A 13413-nucleotide genomic window follows, 5' to 3' on the forward strand; every position below is an offset into this window, starting at 1 on the left:
CCCGGAGGAAAGACTGAAGCCCGGGGCGCACGCAGACAAAAGCGCCCAAGGGCGGGCGCGCGCCCCGCGGGTGGGTGTAAGCGGTGTTTACAGAGAGCGGCGCAGGCGGCGGAGGCAGCGCTTCGCTGTGGGTGTCGTGCGGGTTCCTTTGGTGTGCGAGTTTCCGTGTACCGGCGCGTGGGTTCATGTATTCACATGGGCCTAGCGTCCCGTGTGAGAGAGAGGGGTAGGGACAGGAGTCCACCCCTCTCTGCCTGGGGGCCTTGGCACTGTGGCACAGTGAAGGCGCCCACCGTCAGAGCCCAGCCCCAGGCCAGGCCCTCACACCAGCGCTCCTGCCTTTCAAGGAAAAAGTTCGGGGTCGCTCCGAGTTGCTATGGTATCCCACTCCTTTCTTCCGAAGTTTAAAGCTTTCCAGAGAGAATCCACCCGAGCAGGCAGCACCATATCTTCTTTCCATTAAATATAACTCCATAAGGGCCAGGAAATCATTCCCAATAAATAGCTCATCTCAGCCCCTCCTGTGGCCTTTCCAGATTGTTTCTTCTTAACCCATCGTCCGTGAAAGAACTCTAGTGGCTGAGGGCCCAGCACAAAACAGCCTGGGTGCTTAAAACATTGGCAGGATGAATGACCTGGAATTTGAACTCAAGACTTTGGAACAGGGCAAAGCCTCTTCCATCAAACTGAGTCCTCCTTTGGACTCTGGCAGGAATCGCCTCAGCATCCCTTAGAATGTTCTCCTTAAAGACCACCTGCTTTGGCATTGGGGAAAACCCCATGCAAAGAGAAGGCGGAGGTGTCTTCACTAACTAGTCCAGAATGTGAGTTTTAATTTCAAGAACTCTGGGGGTTGGAAGGAGGGGTGGTCAGGAGAAGGCATTTACTCCGTTCTAAATATCAGGTGGAGGCTCCCCCCTTCCCAGGCAATGGAGTAGGAAAAAACAGAAGTTTAGTGGCCGGGTGAAGACTCCCATCATTAAAGAACTGCCTTTTGGCCATTAGGTTAGGCTGGGCCTTCGGATCTGGCAGGATAGAGAAGCATCAGCACAACCAGCTCCCAGAAGTACAGAGGCAGAAGGAGATGGCAGAGTCAGAGATGGAGAAAATACGAAAAGCATATTGGGGCTTCCCCCTCTGTCCATCTAATTTCAGCACACATCCACCTTTCCCCTCCTTGCCAGGAACAGTGCCAGTCTAGACATAGCTGCATCTGAGACCCCAGTCAGACTCCTACACAATCCACTCCTCAAAATTTGAGAGCAATTGCCTTCCTTATCCATTGAAAAAGAATGGGCTGGAGCCCTGGCCAGTGTGGCTCAGTGGTTAGATCATTGGCCTGCACATCAAAGGGTCGCAGGTTCCATTCCCGGTCAAGGGCACATACCTGGGCTGCAGGTTTGATCCCTGGCTCCGGTCAGGGCGCTAGCGAGAGGCAACCAATTGATGTGTCTGACACATTGATGTTTCTCTCCCCCCACCCCCCAAAAATCAATGGAAAAAATATCCTCAGGTGAAGATTAACAAAAAGAAAGAAGGAAAGCAAATTAGGATTAGAGCTAAAGGGATTCCCAAATTAGGCAGGTATTTCAACTAGAAAAAGTGGGAGAGAGGCGAGAGATGTTCTTCCAGAGGGGTCTCTCAACATTTTGTGTGGACACAGTGGTATATCCCACTCTTGCTCTCCCACGCCCCCACCTCCTAACCTATTTTAAGAAAAGAAAAATTCACACACCCCACAAGTTCTTTGTAAAAGAGACTTCAGACTCCATCTAGTCCAGCCCCCTTCATGCAACAAATGGGAAAACTAAGCCCAGAAAAATGTTGCTGCCCCACAGAGAGTAAGCAACATGGCCTGGGCCAAGCCCCCCAACCTTTTTCTAGTGCTTTTCCACTCCGTGGCTCTTTCTCTCTCTAGTTACCATTCCTGGTGTTTAACCTCAACCTCATGCGTCTTGTTGCAATCCTACCCTTCTGTCTTAACCTCCCTCTAGACAGGGTGTATCAGTCCCATTCGTAGACTCAAAAGACCCACTATTTTTCTCTCCCTGTCTTTCCCCCATCTCCTGCCCCCCACTTTCCCCAGGTTCCATCTACCCAATCTCATGCCTCTCCTTTTCAGCTTCCAAACTGCCCATGTCCCTTGGAGACCATTCCTCCTCACTCCCCTAACTCCACAACCCCTTCCAACAAGCTTTGAGTTTGATAGAGACCAAAAGTGACATTTTGGCAGTGGTGACGGATGGATGTGATCTGCCTCCTACAGGAATACTATTTAAAGGGGCGGCCTCACAACCCTCTCCTTCCAAAATGACAAAAGAAATCCTGCTCCTCAATCTCTCCAGAGCTGCAAACTCAGCTCAAGTTAACTTCTGACTTCCTCAGCCTGAAATGTGGCCTGCTGCTCCAGCTTCCTATTCAGGTAGGAGGGAGAGTACTTGACAACTCCTTGAGGTGTGGGGGCTGAGGGGGGATTCATCTTCATCTCCTTTGATGACAGGTACTTAGGAGGAGCCGGAGGCCCTGTGGGGAGGAGGACTGAAAGAACATTCAACCACGTGAGTGCATTTCAACCGTGTGCCAGCTTCTTCTCAAAGTGAAACTTTGTTGGAGGAGAACTGATATAGGCATGAGGACCTGAGGTTAAGGAAGTCTCGTCCCTAGCTGGGATCTCCTCTCCTGGGTTAGAACTCAAACCACAGCTGTTCTTTACCTCCTGGGCAAAGTGCCAAAGGGTAAGAACCCCTCATCCAGGCCCCAGACCCACTGCAGTTAGAGGCCACCCTCATCTGCCCACTGGACTGAACACCATAGTGTCTTTACTGCCCAAAGGAATGGGAGCTTCTCTGCAAGCATCTCACCGCAGGCCTGGTGGGAGGGATAATTCCATCTCATTGCTGCAAACAAGTTAATGGAGATTGTAATGAAAACACTGCACTAATGAAAATGCCGAGGCTAGAGTCTACTCTGCCTGCAAGACAAAGCAATCAAGGTCAGAATTTCTCCCTGATACTCATTCCTTAGTTCCTTTTAGGCCTGAACAAAGCAAGCTGGGGATCTGAGAGCAGAAAGCAGTTCACAGTTGATTGTGTCCTAGGCTGCAAGGGATCAGAGATGGTCCTGGCCAAGGAAGCAAATTGCCTAAAGTGCTGATGGGTCCTGTTACCTCAAGACATTCATCTTTTGTTTCAGGTGGTTAAGGCCATCATGTCCTTACCTTCTCCTATTTTTGCTTGTTCTAGGGTCTCTGGATTCTAATAACTAAGTCTTCCCAGATGAAGAGGCAGTCTGGACAGGGAGAAAAGTCTAGGACTGAATGTCAGACTCAGCTCCCAGTTCTAGATGTACTGCTAAACATGTCACCTTCCTAAGTCATTTAGCATCTCTAAATCTGTTCACTGGCCTGAGATAAGGAAGCCTCCCCTACCTTGCAGAAATGTCATAAGGATGCAAGAACATTTTGAAAAAGTATACATGGTAGAGAAATGTATGTGTAAATATATGTTTATAAAAAGATATTATGACAAATGACAAAATTTTAGAAAAGGGGAACAGATTTGTGTTGCCAGGGGTTAGGGAAGCAGAAGAGGGTTGCAGGAGGGACGTGGGTGTGTTTATAAAAGAGCAACATGAGGGATCCTTGTGATGTTGGAACTGTTCTGTATCTTAGAGCATTGGCCCAGGAACTGAAGGGTCCCGGGGTTGGATTCTGGCCAAGGGCAAGTACCTCAGTTGTAGGCTCGATCCCCGGCCCCTGTCAGGGCATGTTCGGGAGGCAACCAATCAATGTGTCTCTCTCACATCTCTCCCCCCTCCCCCCACTCTTTTTGAACAGCAATGGAAGAAATATCCTCGGGTAAGAACTGAAAAAAAACAACTGGGGAAATCTGAATAAGATGGGTGGATGGTATCATGGTCAATATTCTGGTTATCACAGTATACCATCACTTTTGCAAGATGTTACCGTTGGGGGGAACTGGTAACATTACACAGGATCTCTCTGCAATACTTTATTGGATTAACTATCTCGAACTAATTTTTAATTTTAAAAAAATAATAAAGGTAGTATATCTACCCTCTATTCTCCTGCAGCAACTTGTCTTCTGTCCTCTGGGAGGCTCCTTTTAAGCAGTTCCATGGTAGATGAAAAAGGGATCTCCATCTCAAGACGATGATCCCAGCAGAGATATGTGCTTAAGAATAGTTGTTCAGATAGTTTTGAGCCTTCTCTTCCTCATCAATTTTCCCCTCGGTCTCAGTAGGCCTGACCCTGAATCACCCCTTAGAACACGCTGTCCTTTCCACAGCAAGGAAGGACAACATGCTGAGGCACAAAGCAGAATCCTCTGTTGCTTCTATCCTAAAGAGCAGGCAGTTGTTGCTAAGGAAAACTTGTGTATTGATTATAGGAGCCAAGTTTTAAAAGTATAGACTAAGCCTGGGTCTTGAGAAGTAAAAATCAAACACACATATAAAATCCAAAAACAGCTATTAAATAGCTTTAATGAAGGTCAGATGGTTTTGAGGAAAATCAACAATTGCTTGCCTTTTATAGTGGAAGTATGAACATGACCCTGATTAATCAACTAGTTAATTATATTGGCCCATCCCAACTACTCTAAACCTATTACATATGTGATCTGTTGCTCCAGCCTCCCTGGAAGTGGGTGCACAGAAGTGATGCACCGGAGGCCACTGTTCCCTGCCATGGAGTTAACTAAACCTAGTTTAGTGCTATCTTCAATGCCCCAGGTTTTGTGACACTTGAAATTCTAATTAGTGCAGGAAAGGGCTAAGTTGAAACAGCTTGTACTCCCTCAAGTATACCCACTCTCAGGGCCCTATAACCTAATAAGGTCTGTGAAATTTAAAATCTAGACAAGAAATCCCTGCCTGGAGCAACAGCTGTACCCAAGATGACAAGGGGATTTGGGTTAAATCAACCCTTCCAGGTACGAGGAAGAGTACCCCAAATGGTCCGGGAAGGAAACCACATGACTCCGGTCCAATGGGTTGTCGTGTGACCTAGAATTACCTAGACTGACCCGCCACTCTGGGTTATGATGATGTCAGAGAAAAAGGAGGAGGGGTGAAAGTTAAACAGATGAATTTACTTTTTAGGGCAGGTGAAAAGATTTGGGGCAGTGAAAATCTCTCAAGAGCACTTCCTCATTGCCCCTCTTACTCTGCAAAGTGCCCCCACAAAGGAAAAGAGGGATTCCTTTGCTACGACTTTGCAGTAGGACCGGGTTGAATATTTGCTGAACACATTTGGAAAAGGAAGAGAGGAGATAATCGTCCTAATGAATGTGCAGGAGACAATAGCAGCTCCAGTGGGAGGATTAGAAGCTCATTATGGTTTAATATGATGATTGATCTTCTCTGTCCGCCAGCATCACCGTAGAATAGTGATGAAGGTCGTCAAAGAGACCCATGCCAGTCAGAGCTCAAGATAGAAACATATTTGTATGTCACTCGGTTCTGTGTGGTTTTGTTTTTTGGTTTTTTTCATTGTAAAAATTCACACACTTGGCCCCATGCCCCTAACTTTTCCTTTTACCTCTCCTCCATCCCCCAACCTGCCCCACTCCTCTATGATTTCTCAGCCCTGGATTGTTCATCCATATGCCTGTTCATCTGCTCTGGCTCCAGACCCTACCCCGTCCCTACCCCTTGAGAAAATGACCACAGTTCCCAGTGTGGCGTGGGTTTAGGCAGGTCCAAAGGGCCTTCAGTGGGTACTGGCCGGCACTCGATTCAGGTGGTAGGTCCGAGATACCTCCCGATAGGCATTTCGAAGCAGGACATAAGGGAAACAGGACTCCAGCATGTCTAGGGTCAGGAAGGAGGACTCCTCCACCACCTGCAAGAGAAGGGGCCAAGAGATGAGAACCTCGAGTAGGGCATGCCTCTGTGCCACCCTGTTCCTCTTCATTCAGTCCCGGGGGCCCTCTGAGGCCCTCAGAGTTACAAGTGAACTGGGTTCCAAGTCACACTCCCCTCTTTCCCTCCTTGGTTTATCTCCCAGAAAGCATGTGGCCTCTGTCCCCCTCCTCAAGGTTATATGAAGGGCTCAGAAACAGAAGGCAGGGAAGAATCACTTCCCTTGTGGCAGAAAAGCCCATTCTCTCCCATTCTGGATGCTAAAGCACATGTGGGTGGGGAGCGCAGATGCAGGTAAGGATGAGTAAAAGCCATAATGACAAAGCCTGACAGAGAAAGAAACAACTGCGGCTGCAGGCCGAAAAAGGGGGACATGGAATCCACACGGGTCCTCCTGTGCTGGGCCTGTGTCCTCCCTCCCTCAGTGCAGTGCTTGTGGAGCAGTAAGGATGCTGCATAGAGGAGCAGGCATGATTAATTAGTTTAATTAGAAGCCTGTGTACTGTGGTAATCCCAGCAGCCCCCACAGCCAAGCCGAAAGATAGATCAAGATGCTTGGATAAGACTGGTGGGACGGGCGGATATTAGCAAAGAGCAGTGCAACCTAGCATTGGGCTGGAGGGTCCCCATCTCTGAGGAAGGAATAGGTGTATTTCCTTTAGTACTCTTCTCGTCAAGAGGTCTGGGACTAAAAGACACACTCCGGAGAGGTGTCCCATATCCTCTGGCAATTCACACAGATGGGCCCTCCCCGATCTGGCTGGTGTTTCAAGTTCTGAAAATTCATGCATAACAGAACCTACCATATCTACTCTAACATGTTTCTCACTCTGAAGTCCTTTCAGGTTTTAAAATTTGTAAAATTCTGCGTTTCTCAAGCACATGCACACACAATACACACAACAGCCCCAGAAGAGCAGATGCCACAGGCTGAAGGGGAGGAAACCTGCCAGTAAAACTGTAGCTCGAGTATTAGGTTGGATAACAGAAAAATTTTTTTGCTAGGGTAGACTTTCAAACCTTAAGCCAGGACAGAGATAAGACCTCTTTTCCAGGACACAACCCTCAGGTACAAGGAAATGAGTGACAGCTTCAAGAACGATTCACTGGCCCAAGACTTCCTATTCTTTGCTCCATTAAGCACAGAAAATAACAGGACTCCTAACTGGAAGAGATTTATAGTAGTGGAAACAGCCCTAGAATGAAGGCCAAGAAACTTGGGTTGTAGTCCCAAATCTGCCCATATATTTTGGGGGAGACTTTGAATGTCATCTTTCCCTTCCTGTCCTCAGTTTCCTCACTTATGAATTGTAAGGACTAGAGTAATTGCCAGGATCTGGACTCATTCTGACAGCTAAGATCCCACAAGTCTATGAAAGAGTCCTCTCTTTCCACTGTGAAAGCCAGGAACACTGGCAATACTGGGGTGGGCACTGCCCAGGCTTGACAGCAAGACAGAAAGAACTCAGGGAGAGAAGTGCCTGACTAGGATTTGGGGCTACATGAGTAGCCTCTTATATCAGAATACAGCTCCTTCCCCTTCAGTAATTTCCAAATGCTCTGTGGAAACATTTGCATTTAAATTGCTTTGCAGCAGCTAGTCCTTCCATCACTCTCTCCAATAAAAAGTGCTTGGCCCTAGCTCTCTGTTCCAGCCACTCTGAAGGCCTCACTGCATTGCCACAAGGGGCAGAGGCCTCCTCACAGTTTGGGGATGTGGGGGAGAGGGGAGCAAAGAAGAAGGAAGAGGCCAGGCTCTCTGGCAATAAAGAATCACCTCCAACCTTACAGAGGTGAAAACTGCCCAAGGAAATGAAGAGGCGTGCTTAACCTTCCAGAAACTAAAATGAACAGCAGAGACAGGGAACTAACATTTCTTGAGCATCTATTATGTACTAGGCACTTTTACATATATTATCTTATGAATACTAAGCACTCTATCATAAGGATTATCGTGCACTTTTATGGATAAAGAATCAGAGTCTCACAAAGGTTAATTAGCTTGCCCAAGTTCATGATGCTCCAAAAATTGTCCTCTCTCTAGCACACTACTAGTATTTGCCCTCATTTGCCTCCTCTGCCCTCTCACCCCTCACCACACACACACTTACACACATATAACCTCATGTCCATTCTCTTCTCTTCTCCATCATAATCCTTAATCAGCCAACCTAGGCCTTTTTCTAGCAGAAGAAACTGAGACATAGATACCATTCAGTGCCAGTGTATTTAAAGGAAACCAGGGACAATCCCTGGCATGTCTGCCCCTAACATTCATGGTCCTGGGCCAAGAGTCCAAATGGAAACCCACATACCATATGACTAAATAAATTAAATAAACTATTATATTCTATATTTCAACCTTCACAATATACTTTTATAATTTCATGGAAGGCCGGGTTTGAATTAAGAATTCTTAGACTTCTAAGAGCTCTGCACCAGAACAGGGGAGGGGGAACCGCCCCAGTTTGAAGCGTTTGTATGCACATAGACCTCCTATCTGCACAGCTAAGCTCTAGCCATACATTCCTTGGGCACTAGAGGCATATCTGCCAGCAGCAGTCTGCCTCAGCAGGACGGACTTGGGGAAGAAGCTCTACACGAGCCCCACAAGTGGGCTGGAGCTGCTTAACAGAGAATTCTGAGGTCCCAGAAATCTTCAGTGTGGGGTTCAAGGTAGAACACAGACTTCTCTCCCCACAGGCCAGAGGAGGGCCTCTTAAACACAGGGCTAGGGCAGGGGCCCCTCCTGTCCATACCTAAGTGCAGTGCTAACCTGGCAAATCAGACTTTTAGAGCAAAACAGTGAGTAAGTGTGATGAGGAAAGAAACAGGGTCATGAGGAAAAGATTTCTTTTTTAATTAACTGAGTCAGAGTTCCCAGAACTTTCTGCCAAAGTAGGGAAAACCCACAGCTTGGGGATAAAGGAGAAGAGATAGCAAGAGCTGCCTGATGCACGGGTCACCGGGCTCCCTGCCTTGTAACTTTTCATCTAAAATCCCTTCCTCCTCTGAGCCCTCCTCCCCATTCTGAGTTCAGCTCTGTGCTATTCAGCACCCTCTTCATATACTCTTAAGGACAAGAAATAGGTGGTAGGAAGAGGTCAAGTGAAACCAAACATGCACTGGGCAGGTTGTTACGGATGAGGGTCACACCTGCCCCACCAGGTCAGACTCGAGAACATTGCAGGAAAAGGGTCCCAGTCAGCTAAGGGCCAGGAAGGCCCTGTCCTGCAGAAAAGTCCTTGAAGACTCTACCTTGATATTACAGGACAAGTCTAGAATGTTAACCAGAATATGAAGACTAGACCCAGAGGGTCCAGCAGAATTAAGTTCTTAGTTAATGCTTTTGAGTGATGACAATACCAGGGACCAAAAGACCTTAAAGAGGAGTCTCCCTCTGGCTCTCCTCTCTCTTTTCCCAGAGCAACTTCAACAAGATACATACCAAGCGCATGAGCAGAGAAATGGATTCCCGATTTCTGGTTTTAATCTTGTCAGTCTCCTGGCCCAGCTGCAGGAGGCTTACAGAGGCCACCTGTAAGGGAAGAGTTTGTAAGGGAAGCAGATTTTTATGGAGGTCAGAGTAGGACAGCCTCAGGCTACAGGAAGTTAAACTATCAAGGAGGAAAGTTAGAAGATGTTCCTGGAGACTCAGGGTGGAAAACTGGCAAATACTCTAGGTTTCAGCCTATAAACCAGTGTGGACAACAGGAGGTTGCCTGGGGTGCTGGGGGAGAGGTTGCAGGGGAAGGAAAGGGCCTAGAACAAAGGCAGGTAATACTGTGTGCCAGGAGATTAATCTCTTTTCCCAGGCAGCATGCAGACACCACTGTCCTAGGGCCGTTTACAGCTAACTCCTCTCTGGACTAGAGAAGAGCTGGGCCTCTGATTCAGACACAGTGCTCTTGGTATTCTCCTCCTGTCAACTCCCAAATAGCTGTCTTCTCCATTCGCCTCCAGGTCCCCAACAAATCAAAGAGGTAGGAAGAAACGTGCTTAATTGCATCCCAGACTCAGGTTTCCTGTATTTAGCAAACAAAGGGGGGGAAGGGAAAGGAGGGGGTGGAATTCCCTTCTCACCCCAACTTAGAGCTGTGTGAGTGTGAGTCCTCTTTATATCTAAGAAGCTCAGAGTCCATCCTGAGTGATTGTTTCACTTTTAATAGAGACCCACTCACTGAGCTTCCCAGTCCCCAACATGTACTTCTCAAGACAATAGTATGATTCCCAAGAGAATGTGACCTACTGTCTCCTCCTGAAAGGAGGCAGATGAGGCCCCAGTTCCTAAATCAGGACCACACTTTGCCAAGGAATAAGCTTCCTATTGCTGAGAATGCTCAAGCAGGCAGTGGGTAATGGACCATGTAGCAGAAGTATATGGATGTGATTCCTCCACCGAGGATTTAGGATGGAAAACTCTGGGCCTCTTTCAATAATGGAAAGAGATTATACTTATTTTGTGTTTTTCCAGGGGCAAAGCTAAGATCAATGGTGATAGTAACAGGGAGTCAAACTTTGGCTAAAATTTGTTTTAAAACAATTTTTTTTCAAACAAATTGGACATAGCCTACAGTAGAATCGGCTGCCTGGTTGTAAGCACCAGTCCTTAGTATTCTAGACCAGTGGTTCTCAAAGTAAGATTCCAGGATGAGCAACTTGTTGAAAATGCAAATTTTGCCCTGGCCAGTGTGGCTCAGTGGTAGAGCATCAGCCCAGGCACCTAAGAATCTCGGGTTCAATTTCCAGTCAAGGGCATATATCTGGGTTGCAGGTTCAATTCTGGGCCTGGATCTGGCACATGCAGGAGGCAAACATTTGATGTGTCTCTCTCACATATCTCCTTCCCTCCCTCTCCCCCCACCCCCCACACTCCCCCCCCTTCCACCCTCTCTAAAAATCAATGGAAAAATATATCCTCAGGTGAGGATTAACAAAAAAAAGAAAATGCGAATTTTCCAGTGCTGCCTTTAATCCACTGATTCAGAAATTTTCTAAGTGGTTTTCATTTACGCTAAAGTTTGAGAATTTGAAAAAAGTTTGGCTTTTTGTCAGTATTAGAGTTGGAAGGGGACTTTTACAACTCAGTGTCTCTCCAACTTTATTGTGCTTCAGATCTCCTAGAGATCTTATTAAAAACAGAGGATTGGACTCACCCTAGGATATTCTAATTCAGCAGAATTAGTATAAGGGTTGGGAATCTGTATTTGAACAAGCTCCTTGGGATCCTAATGCACACCAAGGTAGTGAATCATAGATTTAGTTTAATTGCCCTCTTTAATAAATGAAAAGACTGAGGCCCCAAAAGTGTGGCTCTTCAGAAGTCATACAACTTCTTAGTGTATCCAGAACTAGATCTAGAATTAGAACTCAGATTTTCTGACTCTTAGTCCAATGCTCTTTCCAAGGATTTAGGCAGAGGCTGAAATACTAGCTGTCAGGAAACTTAAAAGAAACTCCTGCCTTTCACAAAGTGGCCTCTCACTACTTACTGAATGAATTAGGTGGGAGGTTATCCAAGGCCTGCTCAACAATAACAGTCTATGGATTAAGTCAAACCAATTCTCACCAGACTTTGCAGCCTTCCATTCCTTATCACCTAGACCCACTCACCACCAGAAATTCCTTGAGGTGAGTTTCAATGTTCTTGTTGTAGAGTGTGAAGAGGGCAGCAGACACATGGATGATGGCTTTGGTCAAGCAGTGAATATTGTTGTTGTAACCTAGGTTATTATTGATAGAGGGAGAAACAAAAGGAAATAACAAAGTGAGTTACCCCAGCTGGGAAGTTTTCATTTTTTCCATCTGGGCCACCCCTATTTAACATCCATAGGAAGCATTGGGGATTAGGAGAAGGATATTCCTATGAAATTTCACTGGAATTGAATTTTATGGACAGTTCATTCTGCTTTTTGAAACAGAATGTTATACCTGAGACAGAAGTCTATATTTTCAGATAGATAACTGTCTCCATCTCATCTCCCTACCCCAGGACAGTAACCTAAATAGCCCTGGTTCCTCAACCCTACTCCTTACTTACCATCCATCTCGATGCTGTAGAAGGAAGAAGGGTCTGTGGCAAGGAGTGGGAGGGAAACTGCAAGAAAGATCAAGAGCAGGCAGGCCACCTTATATTCTTCCTCAGGGGATGAGGTATCTAGTAAGAGGAAAAAGAGAAGTGAGGTCAGCCAACAGGAGTCAAACTCTACAGGACGAGGATCCTCAGAATTGCTGAGGATCACATGAGAAAATATCTATGAACACTCTTTATGAAGCACTATAGGCAAGTCATTACTGCTGAAGGGGACAGGGCCAGCCTCCACTTATCGTGAGGGGCCTGAGTCCTTGGAGGCCTCCACTGGTGTCTGAGCAGAGCTCTTAGCAAAGGGCTCTGCTGACAAGCAGTCTGAGGACACGCCGTCAACTGCAATGGGGTGGAGAGGCAGGAAGGAAAGGAAAGAGTCTCACCAAAACCAATAGAGAAGAGGGAGGACCCGTCTGGAAATTACGAAAGGGCTTCATACCAGCCCCTTGGTTCTGAGTGTGTATAAGTATGAACATTCTAATCACAGGAAATGCGTAATGGAAAATATGAGACAAGTGTGAGACCTGGGGAAGAAGTGAATAGTGTCATGGTGACTATACAGGAGGGGAGAGCACAGATGCTATACTCTGGAGATCAGATGCTATACCACATACTCAGCATGAAATCCTATACTACTGTGTATTGTTCTCTCATTGTTTCATTGGCACTCATCTTATTTCCCCAACCAGATTGTAAGTTCCTTTGAGCACTTGCTAAGCATCAAACAGACTCTCACTTAATATTTTTTAGCTGATTCACAGGTCAACTGGTTGGATTCTGACTAGAAATCTAAATTGCCTGTGTTAGTATTTTGTGGGGATTAGGGACCATGTGTTAAGTCTTTCCTTAGTTACCAGCTTGTATCCCTGAATTCACAATCCCAAACAAAAGGCTTCTTTGACATTGGCATTTTCCCACCCAGAAATATGGCCCAAACCCCTCATTTCCCCAATTTTACCAGCTTTCATATTAGCAATGGCAGCCACCAGGGCTGGGTCAATGTCACAGCCCACGCCTGCAGCAGATGCCAGCTCAAAGATACTCAGAGTCACCTGGTAGAGAAGAAAACAACTTTCTAGATCTGATTCCAAGGAGAAAAGTGTTTGGCAAAAGCTACAGAGAGTCAGAATTCGTAGACCACTGGTTTTAAATTTTTGGTATACTATCACCTTTTCTAGGTATTCCTTCATAGCTCTCCCTAACCTACAGAGGGAAAAACCCAAAAGCTTTTGCTTGGCATTCACATATGCCATAGTACAAATTTACTGTCTCAACCTTGTGGATGAAAAGGGGCCACATGCTAACCTGACTAGCTCAGGGAAGGCCTGCATGGTGGCCTTGCAAACTCAGAGACCTAAGTAACCCCAAAGGATGGTCTGAAATTAAAACTTTTTTAACTAAAAGTAGTTTATGGTGGGTAGTCATGTCCTAGGCCAGTATCTTCT

At 46.4% G+C, this 13413-nt stretch overlaps 1 protein-coding gene across 1 annotated transcript in view; it reads right to left on the reverse strand.

The window, feature by feature from the left end:
- Positions 1-4472: 4472 nt before the first annotated feature.
- Positions 4473-13413, reverse strand: part of NCKAP1L (NCK associated protein 1 like) — a 39108-nt gene continuing 30167 nt past the window's right edge. The window contains exons 27-31 of the mRNA XM_081126002.1: positions 12927-13020; positions 11924-12040; positions 11497-11606; positions 9332-9421; positions 4473-5863 (exon numbers count right to left, since the gene is read on the reverse strand). Of these exons, the coding sequence (XP_080982128.1) occupies positions 5732-5863; positions 9332-9421; positions 11497-11606; positions 11924-12040; positions 12927-13020 (543 nt within the window). The 3' untranslated portion in view covers positions 4473-5731. The remainder of the gene's footprint in view (positions 5864-9331; positions 9422-11496; positions 11607-11923; positions 12041-12926; positions 13021-13413) is intronic.

This window comes from Miniopterus schreibersii (assembly GCF_964146895.1).
Source record: "Miniopterus schreibersii genome assembly, chromosome: 2".
Lineage (NCBI taxonomy): Eukaryota > Metazoa > Chordata > Mammalia > Chiroptera > Miniopteridae > Miniopterus > Miniopterus schreibersii.